This window comes from Monopterus albus, unplaced genomic scaffold, assembly GCF_001952655.1.
Source record: "Monopterus albus unplaced genomic scaffold, M_albus_1.0 scaffold152.1, whole genome shotgun sequence".
Classification (NCBI taxonomy): Eukaryota; Metazoa; Chordata; class Actinopteri; order Synbranchiformes; family Synbranchidae; genus Monopterus; species Monopterus albus.
Window position 1 is genome coordinate 282,524 of NW_018128032.1, and position 20,027 is coordinate 302,550.

Genomic DNA, 20,027 nt, shown 5'->3' on the forward strand with positions numbered 1-20,027 from the left:
GCATAACCTGTTTATTTTGCTGTTGCACCCAGCACTACCTTTGAAAAAAGCCAGTCACACCTTAAATAAATTTCGCTGCAAAATGTGACTGATTACTTGTTAGCATGTGTTAGCATTCTTTGGTTTGGGGGGAATTCTCCCAGGAAATGTGCTTATGTGTTATTGGCAGTTGGAAGTCTGCACTCACATTGCAGCTCAACTCAAACTGCTTCTCATCAGGCATGCAGCACAGATGTTTGTGTGCAGTGTAACTACCGTAAAACAAACATGAGAAATCAGATTTTCTTTAATTTAGTTTTTGGCACATATTGTGAGCAGAAGCAGGCTCATAACCAACAAACATTTCAAAGCAAAAGTTAAAAGATTTTGTTTATTTACTACAGGGCAACGATTTCTGACAGACTGACCAGATGACTTTTGTCTTTTGTTCATTGATTATATTTCAGGATGGAAGTTGTTTAAGCTGACACATGATATGGGTCACTATGGGTCGCAGAATAATCAGATCTGTGCATAACAATCTCAGCTGGGTAAAAGGATCTGCAGTGGAATTGTAGCCTCAGGACTAAAAGAGTGTGGGCACAGTGGGAGGATTCACTGATTCACATTTTATTTTTTTGGCTCCAGAAGAGCCTTTTGTAACATTTGACAATGTTACATTGCTATTATTAGGCAGAGCTATTTTTCAGAGTTGCATAAAAAGAAGCAAAGAATCAGGAGGACTTGTTATTACATCGAGTATTTCACTTCAGATAGTTTGCAGCGTGTTCATAAATTTGGACCCAGTGACAATCAGTATAGGATTAGCCTACTACACCCCAATCCTAATCATGATCCCATCTGTGTGGGGTGAATGCTTGTACTGAGAGTCATGTGTTGGGATCCTTATCTAAGGAAGTACACCTTGTTTTAAGATGCTGCTTATGACAAGCCACACACCCACACACAGCTGCTTTTCATGTTTTTTTTTGCATAGTAATTAAATTAAAGGCATAAATAATGTGAGAGAGACAAGCTTCTAATGTCTACTGAACTCAGACTCACAGAGTAGCTGACATACACTGAGCCCCAGAGTAGAGGGACTCATGTGTACGAAAATAACCTGCAGTCACAAACCTGGGTTCAACCTCAGCAATACGGTTTCAGTGTGAAAACACCTTTATTTTGGGACTTCTTCTGCACTCGACCTGAATCGCAACTCCTGTGTCTTCATTTTAGTGGTTTAACAAGATGTAACCTTGAAATTCGCTTATCTGTAACGTGGCGGAATTTGAAGGGCTAATGTGAATTCTCCACCATTTAGCTCACGGCCAACTCACTGACGTTTCCATTTACCTCTAAACTAACAAGTGAAGCCACTGTAAGAGATCCACCATGTGTATCTGTGTATCTGTCTAGGTACATGCTGTATGTGTGTTTGCATATGTATGTATATTGGTGTAAGATGGACTTTAAAATGTGAGCTTACTTCAGCTTCTGCCCTCATGCATTGTCACATGTAGGTTTTGTCATGTGTAGGTTTTGGCACTCCCTGTGAAACAGATCATGGTGTAGTGTTACAACTGCAGCCTCCAGCCTGAGAAAAAAGTCGTCCTTCACTAATATAAATGTCAAAGTTTGTAGTTTCTCAGTTGTTCCTGCCTTAGGTAGAAATATGCAGATGGCACGCCAAGAGGACTGAATCATTTTCGAGATGTCCCTTTGGGGAATGTGTGGTTTACTGCAGCCTGCTGGCTTTGCTTTCTTGTTGTGTGACATTTTCTTTTATCTGAGCTCGTTCTCTCCGTCTCTGAACTCAGAGAGCATAACTCACCTTCTCACCCTTGTCTCTGAAATCGAGCACTGAGGAACACACAGCAGAGCAGAGTTTATAAATAGCCAAAAGCTCTTTGTTGTTTTGCCTAATTTTCTCATTTAATTTAATTGTATGATGTTTTGATATAATCTGTTGTGCATCACAGCGCTTTACTGGAGCAGCTTAGCTGCGTAGTAACGGGTTTAACTGCTGTTGGCTGCCTGCTGTCTTCATTGCCGTAACACATTCAGATAAGATAAAAACAAGTGAACAAAAGTATAAATAGGTGATAAAAGCTAGATGAATCTAGTGTTTTCTTTGTTTCTATTTACAGAGATGCAGTTGTTTCAGTAACATGTCTGGAATAGTAATTCAGGTCAGTGAAGGAGGATGGAGGCTCTTCAGGCGAACCATTCACAAAATAGACACAAGACACGTCATTATTCACATTCTGATGGAAATATGGCTAATTGTTGGGAATACTAAATGTTTTAGAGAAAGTAAATGTTCCCCTGCCAGCCCTGGTTTATTTCTCTGAAGCTATCATACATGTTTCCAGATAAAAACACCTGCCCTTGGTGTAACACCCACATTTCAAAACTAATGGTTATTTAGCTTTTTCTGGCCTTGATTATGAAATCATTAGCTGAAACTATAGACCCTGGTAAATATTTCTTGGTTATTTTCAGCTGCTATGTTCACTGCTGCTAAATTTGTTTTTTACCTTGTAAACTAATCATCTTTGGTCAGGGTTGCGTCAGGAAGTGCATCCGGCGTAAAACACGTGCCAAATGTCAACATGCGAGTCGTCAGTATGAGGACTCGCTGTGGCGACCCTTAAACGGGAAAAGCCAAAAGTGACTTTGTAACTAATTAATTTATATATTTAATAGATGATCAGGTTAGACATAATGCAGCTCATCACAAACAGCAGCCTCTAAAATAGCCATGAAGTTGAGTCAGTATCTCTCTAAAACAACAAAAACTCACTATTATAAATGTGATGAAGGTAGAGTATAGCTAAAGTTTTAGCTTGATGTACGTAATGTGCTTCACCTGAATGTTTCACTATGCCCACTGTTCTAATATTGTTCACTTTTACACGATTTATGTACACACATGCACTTCTGTTTGGATGTTCACGTTGCATTTTTCTTTTTGACAATTCACTTCTAAGCATAAATATTATGTTACGATTTCACACAACTAAAATTTAGTCTGCTAGGGAATAAACCTCATCTATAGCCCTATTCTGATCTTTCTAACCAGAACAAATTCTGAACAATCCCTTGGCTTTGGCCATTCAGTCTGCTGCTCACTGATAAATTGGCCGTCCCAGCACTTCCTTAGTTTACCTTCTGTCTAAGATTGTTAACGTAATCCCACCTGTTAGTGTTACAACAGTATGCACAGTATCAGTCAAAGGTTTGAGCACACTTTCCTATTGAAATGAATGGGAAAGTGTTCAAACCTATGACTGGTGCTGTATGTCAGAGGACAATAATAGTACACGATTGGTGATTGACCTTTCATGTATAAGCAAAAAGTGAACTTATTGTCAATGCAAACTGAGAAAGCTGCCTGTATGTAGTTAAGGATGGGAAATGTCACACATTTTTTTGGAGTAGATGGTTTAAGCGAATGGCACGTGAAGCCATTTTATTTCTTTGTAGATCCATGCCGTGTATGAGCTCAGTTATTTTGGAGCAGCTGTGTACTTCCAGAACATAGAAGCATCTTACTGTGATTGTGTGCAAACTGGAACATGCATTCCTACTGCCGGTCCCACCTCCAGCATTTGGCTCAACATTCACTGTGGGCAGCAGACGCAGGAAGCTCTTTGCTTTTCTCAGCTGTGGCGAGTTGTGTTAATAAACTTGTCCTTTTCGAGGTAATGACCTGTCTCTCAATGTTTCCATGAGCTCTGGGTGATCCCTGAACCTTTTGTCAGTACAAAGAGCTCTCAGTCCTCCACTTTGCACCATCCCATCTATCACTCCATCACATGAGCATCCTCTATCCACCTGCCCGGTGTGTCTGTCTGAGCGTTTTTTTATCTAATGCTGGTTGGCTGACTTGAAATTGTTTCAGGCCAAGTCATGTGAAAACAGTTGTGCGCTGAATTTGAGGTCTTCAAATTGTAAGCGTCCACTTAGATGTCGCTGGATCTATTGAAGTAAGGGGTGACAGAGTTTGACTGGGAGAACAGTGTCACAGTTGACTGAAACAAAGCCTTTGTCTGCGGGCGCTCGCTCCATGTGCCTAAGTTAATGGCAGCAACTTCACACTGAGCCGGTCGACACCTTGTCGTTGCATATTTGTAATCATTTTAACTCTACATGACACATTAATAAATAGCTGCTTCACAAAGGGCATCAAATGAAAATATGAGAACTTATGAGAGGAGGCTTTGCTGATACACAGACACTGTAGTCTAATATGATCCCAAGCAACACAACATCTGTATTTCCCACTGCTGCAAACAAAAAAAAAAACACCTTTACAGTGACACAAAATTGGAAGTTCATCTAACCTAATTGTAGGTTCTGTATTCAAAACTTTATTAGATTTCAATACATTTTATCAAATGTGAAGGTTAAATCTTAGAAAATATGTTTATCTGCATCTGAAGCAAGAGATTGTTTTCACAGAATTCTTTCACATTTTTTTTCCCTCAAGATGTGAAAGGACTCTGTGAAAACACAATCTCTTGTTGCCAATGTGGAAATATGCTTTTATTGATTTAAATGTCCTGATACAAATTAAATGATGCTAATATTCCTCCTGGTTTTTTGATTTGACACAAGATATTGATATTTGCTGCAAAGAATAACAGAAATTGAAGTTGTTCTATTTATCAACCACTACATTTATTAGTATACACTGCTAGTCAGAGGTCTGGCCACACTTTCCCAATCAGTTCAGTGACTAGTTGTGTTTGTTCATTGACATTTTTGCTGAAATAATGAATGGATTTGGTCAGTTAATATAAAATAAATCTCCCAGTATTTACAGGAAATGAACTGATATAACATTTTACACTATGCATTTTTAAAATTGCAGACCAGGGTGAGGACAAAGAGTGAAACTGTTGTTATATTAATGGGGAGTTCCTTCTCACTGCTTTCCTTACTAATTTCCTTTCTGTCACTCAACTTTGCCCAGTCAGGTGGAATTCCACTGTTGTCATGCTTGATCGGCTGTTAGTTGCGTAGTCTGTTCTTGCTGATGAAACTGTCACCAAACCAAATGTCCAAAATCCATTAGCAATGAGGGCATCGCAGTGGGAGCTGGAGGAACAGTAGCCCGGTCACCATTTTTGTAGTACAAAGTACCGGACTCGTCTCCCAGAAACAGGCAGGACATGGCCCTTCACTACACCTAACTGAGATGGACAAACTAGATGCAACCACCTAGTCACTTATAATCTTACAGTCTTTTCTCTTGTAAAAGTAAATGTTTATAAAACTCTTCTAATGAAGCTTGTCCAAGTGTGTTTTTACCTCCTCTTCTCCTTGTTCTGGTGTGCCAAGCAGCAATTTGCTCACTGCTGCCACTTGGTGGTTGGGGAGGGACGGGTCACCCAATTCAACTGGTCCAGTAACATCGAGAACCTGTTAAAGCTGGGTTTGTTGATGATGTCACGATGACATCATCAGCAGCTAGTTGAGCTTAAATATCGGTCTGTCTGAGATGGGGAAACTACGAGGAAAATGCTAAACATTCATGAGACTAATGTCATCATAAATCCAAAACTAACAACAGCATGATAAACATCTGTATTATAGAACAATTTTTAAAGTTGTTCAGAATGCTTTACATTAAAAAATAAAACAAAAGTTAACATGAGTCAAAAAGCTTAAATACAAAATTCTGAAACCACAACAATAACAAGGCAATTTTATTAAGATGAGTTTTATGGATGGATTTCAAAGGGGACATTAAGTTAATGACCACATAACAGCGATATTCTGTTGCCTGTTTTGGGCGTTTTTCAGTGGCCAGATAATGGCTTAATTTTTATTACCAATTTCTTTTCCTTCTCAGAAGCTCATTCATTTTTATTTGATTTATTTCAAATCCCCCTCCACACATGCTTTGTGCATACCCTTGTGCATATGTGCACACGGATGAGGGACGCTCACGCGTGCCTATTCGTACTCCAGATTGAGTGTCTGCCTTCTGTAATGTACACCGACGGTTTCAAAGCATTGTGGTACATGCAGTACCACAGTACAGTTGGGACTTGTGCTGTGTGGACGGTCCAGACGCAAACTTTAGGCCTGCACACGGACGTCTGCACAAAGTCCACACCGACCCTCGCAGACCTGGGAAAATGAAGAAAATGAAATAATGTGCGAAGCGTGATTAGCCTCTTAGTGAGAGCTCCAAAGAAGATACAGTATGTTTCCTTTGCCCACCACAACCATATTTCATATAATTGCACCTGTAATGCTGAGAAATGCATATACATTAGCTGCAAATCCTGCCAAATGTGCATTGCATGATGTCTCCAGGCATCATTTGCATGAGTTTTCTTTGAATGGACATGCATAAAGGAATGAGCCATACTTCAGTTGCAGCTGTGATGACAGGCAAGCAGAGCTTCCACACCCTTCTGCCTGTTTGATAAAATAAAGATGCTCATCTCTTGATGCAGAGTGCGTCTGAAACGGGGCACAAACCTCTTAGCAAATTCTGGACTAAATGAGGTTTTTCCATTGGTTTATCTGAGTTGGAGTCACACATCAGTAGATCAGTGGGTCCTCAGTTGTCAACATGCAACGCCATCAGCAAGAGTAATTCTTGTTAATTGGTTTCTTGAGTTCAATTTTACAGCAGCTCTATCAGCTTGTCCATATTAAATATTAGCTTTGAGGCATTAAGGGACTGGGATGTGGAAGGAGGGGGTTTCAGTAGCACAGAGAGAATGTTTCTCACAGAGCCGGTGACAGAGAAAGAGGAAAAAGAAAAAGAGTATAATGACTCTGTACAGACCATGAGCTGTATAGATAGACCTGTGTTGATTGGCTTGGATTGTATTTCCAACAGCCCATCACCTGCTAAAATATAATAAAACAGCATGGCAGAGGGGAAATTGCCTGGAAACGTCACTATTTGCTGTCACTGGAGCTCTCTGAACATGTAGCAGGGCCTATGTATAGCTGTGCTGTCCAGGATTTAGTGAATTATGTGTGATGTCGCTGTCACTCTAACACAAGTACGTAACTTTTCTGTTTGCTTTTCCCATGCTCTCCAGTGGCTTTGCAGCTTCCAGAGGGCCTCCAGATGTTTGCCTGTGTCATCGCTGACATCATTGAGAGGTGAGGTGGAAAAAACACACAAAAGGTTGTGCGTTTTGGTTGCTTATGTTATTAAGAAATTGAGTAAGCAGCAGTGGAGCCATCAGCGTATATGTTGAATGGCACTGGAAAAATCTGAATAACCTTGAAAAACTATACATTGTTTAAAAGCACAGTGCCTCATGATTTTAACAGTGTAAACAATTTGTGATATTAATATCACAGAAATTCAGCTCCTTGTTTTTATTAAGGGTGCATCAGAGTGAAATGGTAATTTCTTAACTTTTCTGTCATTTGGGAAATTCTTACTCTAAGCGTTATTGTGAGACTAATATGTTTTGCGTTACGCACCAACAAAGCTGTTATACATTCTGATGTGAGACTTGATGGAACAATTCAGAATGCTCAGTTATAGGGCTTTTCTCACCAAACACTGGCCTGGATTTGTCCATTTGTGGCTGTCACTTTACTGTATTTCTAGGCTCACCAGGCACACCTGCAGAGTCCGTTTTAAATTCAAAAAGAAAAATTGAATGTAACATTTTTACCAAGTTTGTGCCTCTGTTTGTTTGAATATGGCTTAGGCTAAAGCTGAATGTTTGATAGTAAACTACAAAGAGCTACTCTTCACAAGAAACCAGGGAACCGAATGTAATCCTGAGGGTGCAAGATTAGTAACCATTTTATTTTGGGTATGACATTTTCAGGTTTGTGCACAAAAAAAGGGGGATGCTGGTTAAGGGGCCAGGCATTCAACTGAAAATGAGGCACAATTATACTGTTTTAGATCTGAGCACATATCACTGCTTCCCATGATCAATGTTGGAGGAGGGAAGAGCTATTATTCTTGTTAATTACATCTTGTTTTACTCCGCACTTGCCCTATTACAAGTCAGCACTCCATCACAACTGCACCACAGGGCTTTTTGTGTGTGTGTGTGTGTGTGTGTGTGTGTGTGTGTGTGTCATCCTGCAACAATAAGTTCTTCAGAGTCATCTTTTCTGGCCAAGTATGTTAAACACACAAGGAATTTGACTCCAGTACACGGACTCTCAATTTTTGTTCCTGTAAGGCAGCAAGAAAATATGTGCATTTAATTGGAAAACATGTACAATCAAATAAGAAAGGAGAAGAAAGAGGGGGGAGGTCTGTGTCCTGTTATACAGTCATGGATTAAATGTTGATCAGAGTGATGGCCCAGGGACAGAAACTGTCCTTGTATCTGGTTGGTTTGGCTTACGGGCCTGGACGACCTGTAGCACTGTCCAGAGGGGAGGAGTTCAAACAGGATGTGAGGGGTCTGTGGAAATCTTCTCTGCCCTCCCTACAATGAGGTGTACAGGTCCTCCATGGAGGGCAGGCTGGCACCGATGAGTCTTTCTACAGTCCCAACTGTCCACTGGAGTCTGTACTTGTCCTGTTTGGTTGCTGAGCCAAACCAGACAGTGATGGAGGTGCAGAGAACAGACTCGATGACTCCTCTGTAGAACTGTATCAGCAGCTCCTGGGGCAGGTTGAACTTCCTGAGCTGGTACATCCTCTGCTGTGCCTTCTCGGTGATGGTCCTGATGTTGGAGACAGTGGAGCCCAGGAACTTTCAAGGACTCCACTGCTGATACAATTCTGCTGAAAAGTCCACTGGCATCTCCACTGTTCTGAGCCTGTTCAGCTCCAGGTTGTTGCAACTGCCACACGGGGGCAGCTGTTCAACCTCCCATATGTACGTAGACTCGTCACTGTCTCGGATGAGACTGATGGCTGTTGTGTCATCTGCAAACATGAGGAGTTTAACAGCAGGTAATCCTGAGGTGTAGTCGTTTGTGTAGAGAGAAAAAGTCAGCACTGAGTCTGCTCCAGACATAATAGCTTGTCCTTTACACTATACTGTGGCTTGGCCTTCACTGCATTTAATTAAATTTGTATTTCAGTACTTGGGAAAAAAAAAACAAAATAGACATACTGAAAAAAACTGAAGTACAAGAAAAAACAGCTTTGTTTTGTGTTGTTTTCTCCCTATTGTCTCTGTGGTCTCATTTGGCCTTCCTTTCTTAGGAGCAGGGTCTTTTTTTAACTCAAAGAAAATGGCTGCTATCATTAAATGCCCAGAGTGGATTTCTTTCCTAGGTGTTCAGTCAGTCAATCCTAATCTGATTGTGAGATGGACAAGATGAGGAATTATATGGCAGGAGCTGCTGTAAGCTTTTCAGACTGCCCGGATATTTGATTTCATACAGGAAACTTGGATCTCATCTGTTTGTCTGTCTTACTGTGCTGTTCATGACTATATGGACTTTCCATTACTGTGCCAAGACACATTTATTTACCCTACCAATGTTAAAACTTTGGTCTTACAGAGAAGGCAGGATGTAGACTCTATCTGCTTGTTTTCCACCATCATTTTGTTCATCTTTACTCCAGCTGCTCAGACCTCTGTTGCTTTATCTTTCTATTGCTGTCTTTAAAGTCATTTCTTCTTTTTTAATCACAAAGATGATAAAGTGGAGTTTTGATGAGTCTTATCATAACTGCTGCTCTCAGACTGAGAGCTACCACATACCTATACAGTCCACATGTATATTTTTGAACTGTCACTGTCCATCATCAAGTCTGCTAAATCAGCCCCATCTATACTAATGAGTGCAATTAGCAGACACTAATTGCTTTTCTCACTGTCTTCGTCCTCTGTCGGTTATCTCTCTCTGTTTTTCACCCTCTCTTTTCCATTTGTACAATTTCACCCCCAGGACAGAAGATGGTTCTTAGTTTCCTATCATTAAGTTGTGCTATACACTGTCCATTAAACTGTTTTGCATCCGATTGTGTGACTCTAACTAAGAATTTTCTTTGCAAATTCAGTCTTTCCAGATTTACCACGTGGGTTTTTTTAAAGCCTGTGTAAAGTACTGAGTTTCTGCCATCCTATGCACAGACTGATAGTTTGAACATGTTATTTAAACAGCAGTGTGAGTACTATTGCCTTCACAAAGTCAATGACAGACAAACATGATGGTCATCCAGGATCATACAACTTCCTTAAGGGAAATTTCCAGTGTATTCCAACTTGGTTTTTATTTTTGCATTTGTTATCAGTTATTATATGATTTTACTGACCAAGGTAATAGCTAAGTTCAGAAAACATGGTGTTGTTGCTGCAGCGGTCATATTGTCAACAAGACATGTCAGGCAATGGAAAAAAAGGGGTTAGGGCTTTGTCAAGCAATTGTAAATATAGTTTATACAGAATATCTAAACCACTTTATTTGGGGAGTAAGTTTAAAGTGAGTCCACCTGAAATGTTGGCAGTAATCTCTGATTGCACTCCACGGCTCCCACGTAGCATATATTGTCTCTGCATTATATTGTGTTCTTGTTGTAGTTTTATTTGCTTCCTTCACCTGCTGTTTTAAAGTGCCATAGATTTGTGATTTTACTGCCTATTTGGATTCGTGTTATTGCTCATCTGCTTTATATTTCACTTGTCTTGTGTGGCGTTCATGTGGATGGCAAAGTAAGAGTTTCACTGTTCAGGGAAACACATTTCCTAACTGTGCATATGACAAATAAACACTTTGACCTTGACCTTTGCGAAGGAAAACACTTTGCGCACACATCTATGGCAAGTGCTCTAGATCACAGTTGATCTATAGAGTCAGTCTATAAACAGTGATGGATGTGCTGTAAACAGCTGTGAGTTTGGGTAATGATTTCACAGTCCATGTTTTTTCTTCTGAATATGATTTAAAAAAAAAAACATATGATCCTTTTCATACTTATGTTTGACAGGACTGATGGGGATGGTGGCCAGAATTATGAAAATAAGGATCAAGTTGTAATAAATAGAAATAGTTCTTCAACTTTCGACTTGTGTTCACCAAATATGGTGCATGACACTTTTTGCCACAATAACCATGTCACCAAGAATCTGTGTGCGTATCTCAGAGCACACAGTAAACGGTGCAGTGTATGGTGAAGGCCAAAAGCATACATTTCATGACACTCGAGAAGTCCAGTTGCCTTTGATTTGCTCTCTGTAGATATTATGACCCTAAATTTTTTTAAACATGCTTGCTTATACTATGGCCACAAGAAGGTCAGTTTTAGTTGACAGCCACATCACGTATCAGTGCTTATGGGAGCAAATGGTAAATCTAAGGTCAGCACCATCTGTTGGCTCCCCATTGCACGATCTTCGATCTTGATGTGTGGATGGAATTGCAGCATTTGAAATGAAGAACTAGATGAACTCAAGGTCTTGGTTCAAGTTTGTTTCCATTTCATACTGTACCCAGAGAGATAGTGCCCTCGAAGTTAGGCTAGGGTTGATAACAGTCTCAACACAAGTGCTCAGAATATGGCTGATCCCTTTAAAGGCTTGGCCTGCAGGTGAAAGTCTGGAAGTTTAATCTGAAACCCCAGATGAAACTGCTTGTTCAGGAAGAGACCAGGAAATCCTGCTGCTGAGAATCTTGTCAGCGGTTCTAACTGGGATAGAGAATGGGGAGTATTTAAAGTAGACATTGCTGGAGCTACCATTTAGGACTGTAGCAAAAACCAAGCCAATAAATGCATTGGTGAAAATTTAGATAGTGGGCATAACCATCAAAATGTGGCTCTTCCATGGGATTGGAGGATTAGAGTGTGTTTGGAGAAAATGAATGACAGTAATCTTTGGATGTTGGCACAGCAGGCGACTGACCTTGTGCTTACCACTTTATTTTGAGGGTTAGCGGAGGTCCCAGGATTTTGGCGGCTCTGCGATCATCATCACTGCAACAGTACCTCGTTCCCAGGAGACAGGGCTGAGGTCCATGTCAGAATGGGAATGAAAGGGCTAAGCTGCCCTCAGAGTAAGGAGCTTCAGTGGTATGCACTGCTAGGTCTTAATGAGGACAGGCTGCTCTGAATAATGGCCATGCTGCAGTTAATATGCATTGGCCAAAACACCCTTTACATATGCACACTTTACAGGCACAGTCAGCCACGCTTAATATGATAGGCACTGCTGTTCTCTCGCTCCGTCTATGTGTTCCTCTCTCTGTGTCCATCTGTTTACCTACCTTTCAGTTTTTCTGCCAGGCCTAGGCTTCCTTTTCCTTTTTAACTAACGATTAGGGGAAAATCCATGACCTTGAGCTCATATTTACACATTTACATTGAAACAGCAACACAAACAATGGCCTCCTTTAAAAAATAAATAAAAACAAAAAAAATAGCATAAATCCAAGTCAATTAAAAATAAATAAGACATGACAGTCAAATTTAACAAAGGAAAATGATGGCAGCACAAGGGCCCTGGAAACTTTAAGGTATAGATCTGTGGATCTAAACTCCACCAATGGTTGACTTCCTAATAACCACGCAACCATATGTACTGTAAAGTAGCACTGTCATGAGTGGCAGTTTTTGGGCTCCTGGTATTCAGTGGTAATAATCAGCGATTATTCGAATTTTCGTACATCTTTGCCCATCTGCCAGGACTTTGGCTTAAAAACCAAAACAAAAAGCTAATGAAAGTTATGTAATATTTAATGTAACAACTAAACAAATGATGGATCTTCATAACCATCGGTGTGTAACATAAAATGTTCTGCATTTCCATCATTGATGTGAGATTGAGTTTTACCTCTGAAGACATCTCACTATGTTGTTGGAACTACAGAGAAGCACTCAGTTCACTCTAACTTGTATATTGTACATATTTATCAATAGATAGTTTTGTCTTATTGTTTTTTTTTTAATCGGGTTTTTTTATTCAGTTTTATAGTTTTATCTGGGGCCATTGAGCTGGAGTCAGATTCCTTGTATTTTAACATATTTGGCAATAAAGTTTGTTTGATTGATTGATTATTCAGTGGTGTTACAGAGTGATACCTCTTTACCTCTAAACAATCTTCGGCTAACAGCAGACAGTGGTGTTGCCTGTTTGCCACCAGCTGCAGCAAAGTCACAAACCCAACGACCACTATTTTCATTTTGTCCTGTCTTCAGTTTAAGTCATGGAGTTAACGTTAGTTAAAGACAGCTGGTATGACCCCGCTGGTCACCACAAACAGCAACGATCAGCACAAGCTGCTACCTGAATGGTTTCCACACTGAGCTTTGTGGGTGTCACTGGCACTGCTGTGCCATGGTGCAGGGGGAAGAATATTCGAATACTTGGATATTCAGGTCCAGCCCTAATTTAAAGCAGCAGCCCCCTTTTTTTTTAGTATGCCATCTTCCCTCTTTCTTCTTTCTATCCAGCCCTAATTTAAAGCAGCAGCCCCTTTTTTTTAGCATGCCATCTTCCCTCTTTCTTCTTTCTGTGCCATTTCATCCTTTACTGTTCCAGTGTTGACGTTGTTATTGGAATTCAAAGAGTTATGAACTCTTATTCAAGTAAACAGAGAAAAAGCTTTCAGAATCAAAGACAGAACTATTAACTTGCACAGGCAGGCAATGATGCATGTGCTGTCACAGCGCCATATGTTTGATTACCTTTGATGGTATGTCACCTGTCTCATTCTAGCTTTGAAAGATACTTTTATGAACTTACTTCAGCATTTATTGCTGATGCTTTTGTGGCAGCAGAGGAATATAAAGAGAGAAGCAAAAACAGGGTGTGTGTGTGTGTGTGTGTGTGTGTGTGTGTGTGGGGCTGTCACCTTGTCCTAATCCTGGGGTCTGCAGTAGCATGTAATGTTCTTTCACTGTTCTCCTGGCACATATTCTGGGTCTCTCCATAGAGATATTGGCCTGTAACTTAATCTGAGGTCTTGCTCTCTGAATTTTATGCTTGAACAACAAATTTGCTGAGCACACATGGTCAAAGGGCTCCTGTTATTGAAGCTACTAAAAGAAACGAAAGAAGGAAAGACATATCCCCTTCCCTGGCCTAGGAGCCCTTTTTATTTTATCCTGGATCAGGGGTTTTCAGAGTGTAGGAGAGAGCCTCCCCTCAGAGGAGATCATAAACCAGATGTGAATATATTTTGTGCTCTCTTCACTAGCTCCCTCTTTGTTTTAGGATTGATTTTAAAATTTTTATGTTTGTTTATAAGGTACTGAATGGTCTCACTCCATCTTATCTCACTGAACTTTTGGCCGCCTGTAAATATTCTAAAACAACTACAGCATGGTTTGCTAGAGGTACTGTACCAAGAGCTAGGCGTAACAGATGGGGAGGCCTTTCCTTGGCTGTTGCTGCCTTGATGGAATGTTTTTCCATTAGCATTGCGCTTAGCGCTGGATGTAGCTTCTTTTAAATTTAAAACTCATTTATTTAAACTTGCTTTTAATTGTTCTAGTTAAACTTATATCATTTCATTTGTGTGTTAGTGTATTTTGTATTTATTGAGTTGTATTTTATTGTGTTACGTAAGGCACTGTGGTCAGCCTGCGGTATAAATAAAATGTGACTTGACTTAGAAATAAGGCACTTGGTACTCCAATATAAAGACTCAGAGAAGATTTTTGCTGCGTTTCTACTGTTGGAACCTAACAAACAGTATACCCCGTACTTCCCTTAACCATCATCAATCATAGCCTTCAGGTTTGAAGCCGACCGTCCTGTTTTGTTTTTCCACTATATTTTCTCTTTGTCGGCCTTTGTTTAGGGGCTGCTGCTCTTTCACACATGTAGTCAGGTACTCATGTACACAGGGTACTTGTAATGTTAATGCTTGAGGTGTGAAGACATGAACATTTAACCAGTCATCGGTGACTGCTCTACTCACACGCACCCCCTTCTGATGGTCCTGTTGCTTGATTTAGCCCCTTTTCCACCACCTGGTACCAGGTCAACTCGACCCGACTCAACACTACTCGCTTTTAGTTCCAGGTGCTTGGTTTTCCACTGCAGATGGTTCCCTCTCAGTGTAGCTGGTTGTGATAGTGACACCACATTATACTGCTGTGCTGTTGTCAGCAAACGACACAGTAACAATGGGGGGCATCAAAGGTATGTCGCTCTTGATTCTCGATATGGGGCTGTTTTTAGTTAGTACAGCAACTACAGTAATGTACCTGTTAGTGTTAAATAATGTTGCTTTTAAAAATAGTGCTTTCATTGTTCCAGGACGTCTCGCACGTTGATGGCACAATTTCGCTACTTTTTTACACGTCACCATTTGGTATCGCCTCTGCTCGCTCTGAACCTCAATGGAGGTGATACCAAAAATAGTGCCTCAAAAGAGGCTTTTGAGTACTACCTCGTGATGGGTGCTGAAATTTAGCTCCCAGAACACACCTCCAAAACGGGCCCAGTGTGGCGGAACAAACACAGAAAGTATGGTCCTAGTGTTTTCTGTCCTAAAAATGACAATTGGGAACTATAGTTTTTAAACTTTAGTTCAGAATGTTTTTATACAGTATGTACAGATAATTGACAACATGTTTTAATGATTGCATTTCCACTTTTTCTGACTGGGCAGAAAGGCAGACCTTGAACAGACAACAAATGATACATCTATGGTGGCCCCTGTTTAGTATATTTATAATGTTGTAACAGTGGTGAACTGCTGTGTGTATTTATTTAATTTTAGGTTCAGAATCTGTTTGTCATATACATGATATATGGGATAACATTTCCAAAAAGTCTGAACTCTAAACCTAAAGTAAAATGTATTAAAAAAGTGGACGGGAAGGGGAGGAAGACAGAAAAGCACACAGAAGAGAATAGATAGATAGATCAATAGAATGTATGAGTAACTAATATCTGACTGAAAACCCTGACAGACACTAAAAAATGTATTTTCCCTGGATATGGCAGTTGCCCTAAACCCGTTCACCAGTTGCCAGTATCTTTCGTTTCAGTTCTTTCTGCATAATAAGTCAGAAAAATATATCCCAGGTCTTCAGACTATAGTATAATGAGACCCACATTTCTGATTAATATAGAAACAAGAGTAGGAAGGAAGCTTTATCAAAAATGCCCTTAAAAATAAAAATAGACGGGTGACTAAGCCTGCGCATTGACAGAGATGACCAACCAGCCCTGGCAGTGAGTGATGAGTCAGGGATTTGCAATTTGTAACCTTTTCAAAGCACCATAATAAATGGTGTTTAATATCCGAAGACACTGAGCACTGAGTTGATGGAGCCGTAAAAAATCACCAAAATAATAGTAAATGTGGCAAAAAAAACTTTCAAAGGCCAAAGAAAACAATTGTTTGTCAAACACCCCATCTTTTGTGCATGTTTTTTAGCTGTGGAAATCAGCTATTAAATCTATTAAAGTCCTCAAAACTGATCAACTATTAGATGGATTACCGTGGAATTTGGCACACAAACACCTTCATCTTTCCCTCACGATGAATTAAAATAATAGTGCTAAACTGAGATGGTAAATGTGGTAAGTAGCTCAAAATGAAACTGTGCCCAAGTAGCATCTCACAGAATCACTATTTATAAAAGTATCAGATTCTTAGTGCTGAAAAAGTGAACAGATAGGCAGATTTCCAAATTTGTGAGATTTTGATAGAGTATTTTAGACAAGCGATATGAGAATGTTTGAGTTGATCAGATCGGAAATAAATTTTGTGATGCAGGTGTTTAACACTCTGGGGATCTCAAAAACGTGTAAAGACAAATGTCTGAAAAATGTGTGACCAGCAGTAACATGATTGTCACAACAAGTGCAGGATTCAGTCAGGTTTGATCAGTGAGGCGAGCTGGTGTGGAGGCAGTTGGTTTCTGACATGCTCGGCCTTCTGGAGGAGTTGTGTGCTAGTATGTATGATTCAACAGAATGTGATGGAAGACGCTCACTTACATACTGCACCTGTTTTCTCTCTGTCTGTCCTGTGGTATCCTAGAAAGCTGTCAACATAGGCCCTAGATCGCTTAAGTAACAGTCATGCAAGATACAGTGTGTTGGTAAATTAAGGTACAGTGTGTGCACACAGCCCCGAGACATCTCTAGGTCCTTCACCATAGCCATCACCATCCATCAGAATATATTTCTCTATATTCCACATAGCAGTTTAAATCATTTCTGTGAGAGCAGCAGGCACAGCCACCCTTGGTAAATGTCAACTCTACCATTAGGAAGGTGCCTGTTAGGAGCCTCCAGCGTCTTCTTTCCTTCGCACCCTCAGTTTTCATGGCACCCACAGCACAGCTGAGCTGTAGCGACAGATTTGGACATCAGTGAGTGAGTGAATGTGTCTGTGTCCCAGCATGTATGTGTTTGAAACACAACGGTGTGTACCATGGTTGTGTGTCTATGTTGGCTCTAACATCTGTGTGCTCTTATATATGAGACTCTCATATACTGTATGTGATATTCATATATGAGCTCCCAGCCCACCCACAGATGCCATGTGCTGCCAAGCACACCCTGGAACTTAATCAGTAGCTCATCATCAGTGACCGCCTGTAAGCCCCACAGAAATCTGTCAGTGTCAGCCGACTTTTTCTGTTCCTCTATATTCTCTCCTACAGTTCATGGAAAGAAAGACATGGAGGCTTAAGGGAGAAGAAAGATTAAGCCTCCTATCAAGTAACTCTTGCTAAATGTATATTTGGAAGAGAGCAGTTTGTGTATTATCAGTTTTATCGAAAGCAAGCTCATTTTTATTTGATTTTTTAATAAGGAAAAACTAGCAGCAAGCAGGTTACACTGTATACACAGTCTTTTTCTTATCCTTAATCTTAAAATGCTACACACATCAGAACTGAGAACAAGTAAGCAGACACCAAGCATTTAAGAATGAAATTCAACATTGTCATGCTTACTATCAAATGCAATTTTGTTAGAAGAGGTACTGGTCACCTCTGACACTGATTTCTCCACAGGCAAATTTGAATGTATTGTTAGGTCCTGGTGTGGGAGAATGTGAAGTGAACCAGGCACACCCACGTGCCTGTGCATTTCACAAAGGCCTGGAGGACCACCAAGACACCTGCCACTTCTCTTTGCTAATCTTACACCTCATCTAGGGGGACATCATGTACAGGCTGCCTGAAAATTGTGATAGGTTCTGGCACTGTGTAATACGTTATCTTGGCAGATTGCACCTTGGAAATTGCCTCAACTGTCGTGGAAATACAGTTGATTGCCTTTATAGATACAGTGAGGAAGAAAATGGTCAATATGGATGAGGCTGGGCACGTCAGAGGTTATGATCGTTTATTCTTAATGTCTGTCTTTCGACTTCCAAATGAAATGCAAAGATGGTAATGTGCACTTGGGTGAAGGCAGTAGTTGCTCATTCCGTTGGTGAAAGCACCACCAGTATCTTAGACTGGGTACTTCTTATTAATGAGGTAATGATACACACATACACAAATAAACATAGTTTTCTCTTCTCAGCACTGTGCGAAAGAGATAAGCAACGCTACTGTAAGTGATGCAGGTTATGGTCCTCCTTTTCTTTTCTGTTCTCTCTCCAACACATCCACACAGGCCGGCCATAATCTCTCTCATTTCAGATGGCACAGTCCCAGGCATGTCCATGTAATTGGTGTCAGAGACAGCCATGTAATATTATGCACAGCCTGGAAAGAATGTATTGGCCGAATATTACATATGCTTTTAAAGTGTCCTTTCACAATAATTCCACTGACATTGCCGTGGCAGTTGAAGTTGGTGTTGTGCAATCTGCAAATTGGAAAGAATAAAAACAACAAAAAAACATGAAAGCATCATTTTAAATTCTGCTTCAATTTAGTGTTTCATCAATGAGAGTATATTGAACACAGTAGTTTTTCTACAGTGAAATTATTTCTGGTTATTATATTTTCTGATTTTAACGATTTGTTCATAGTTTTCTATAAACATTTAGATATAGCCTGTGTACCCAAATGAAAGCATCTGCATTGGTGTAAATGCATTTAGACTCCTTCATTTCCTTTTTATATTTTGTGTTGTAGATTTAATTTGAAATTGATAAACTTGCAATTTATCCACCAGTCTACACTCAACAACCCATAATGGCAAAGTCAAAACCACAGGCATCATTAGACCCTTCTACTGGAGCACGTGCCCCAGTATTGATCTGCTGTGCCCCAGTAAAATCACACACTTGAATTTTAACAAGCTCCTATATTTGGAAGTCGATTAATCTAGATTGAAAGTAGTGGGAAAAGAATTGTTTTGTCATTTTAATCCGGAATGTGAAAGCAAAATACAAGCTGAGGCTCAGCGGTTGGGGTTCATAGATTTTGGTGCGCACGTATGCATGTCGTAGCTGGTGCACTGCGCACGCCAATACATGCAGTATTGAATAATACTGATCATCTTACTTTGACTCAAACATTATTGACTCCTCTAGGTGAACATAAGAAAACTGTTTAGAGGAGGCCAAGGCCGGGAAGAAGTTCGGAGAGATGAGGGTGAGAAAGGTTGAGACCTGGCTGTAGTTGGTAAACAAGGTAATGTTAGTTTATTTAGTTAGTACATAACATATACTCACGTTGGTATGTTTCCTATATATCTTGCTCAGTGAAACATATACACTAGAGCACACTGTTTACAGTGTTTCTAGTGTTGAATCATATTTATATAAAACTGTATTGTTACACACAGGTATTGCACACTGAATTCTGCAAGATTTTATTTATTGTAACCATCCATTTGTCACAGACCATCTTGAACTTCCAGGAAGCATTCTATATGATGTGACATGTTTTGTCCTTTAAGTTCTGAAGAAGGCACATTAGTGCCGAATCACTGGCTTCTGTAATAAAGTCTATGCTGCATAGGCGTCAAAATGTTCCTGTCTCTTTGCAAGGATTTCTGCTTGTTTGCTGCTTGTAAGATTTTATGGACCTTAAATTCCCTAAATGCATTCTGGCTTTCCATGACTGCCTATGGCTTATGACTGCCATTGTCTATGGTATAATTAATTACATAAGGCTAAGCAAGTGGCGAATACTGTAACTAGTTTTAGGCAGCAAAGTAAGCTTGAATGTTCTGTTCCTGTAGCTGTATAATAGCACTTAATAC

At 40.1% G+C, this 20,027-nt stretch overlaps 1 protein-coding gene across 1 annotated transcript in view; it reads left to right on the forward strand.

Annotated features, from left to right (window-relative positions):
* Nucleotides 1-20,027, forward strand: part of dph1 (diphthamide biosynthesis 1) — a 74,698-nt gene that overhangs the window by 6,000 nt on the left and 48,671 nt on the right. Inside the window, exon 4 of the mRNA XM_020614865.1 lies at nucleotides 7,056-7,119. Within this exon, the coding sequence (XP_020470521.1) occupies nucleotides 7,056-7,119 (64 nt within the window). The remainder of the gene's footprint in view (nucleotides 1-7,055; nucleotides 7,120-20,027) is intronic.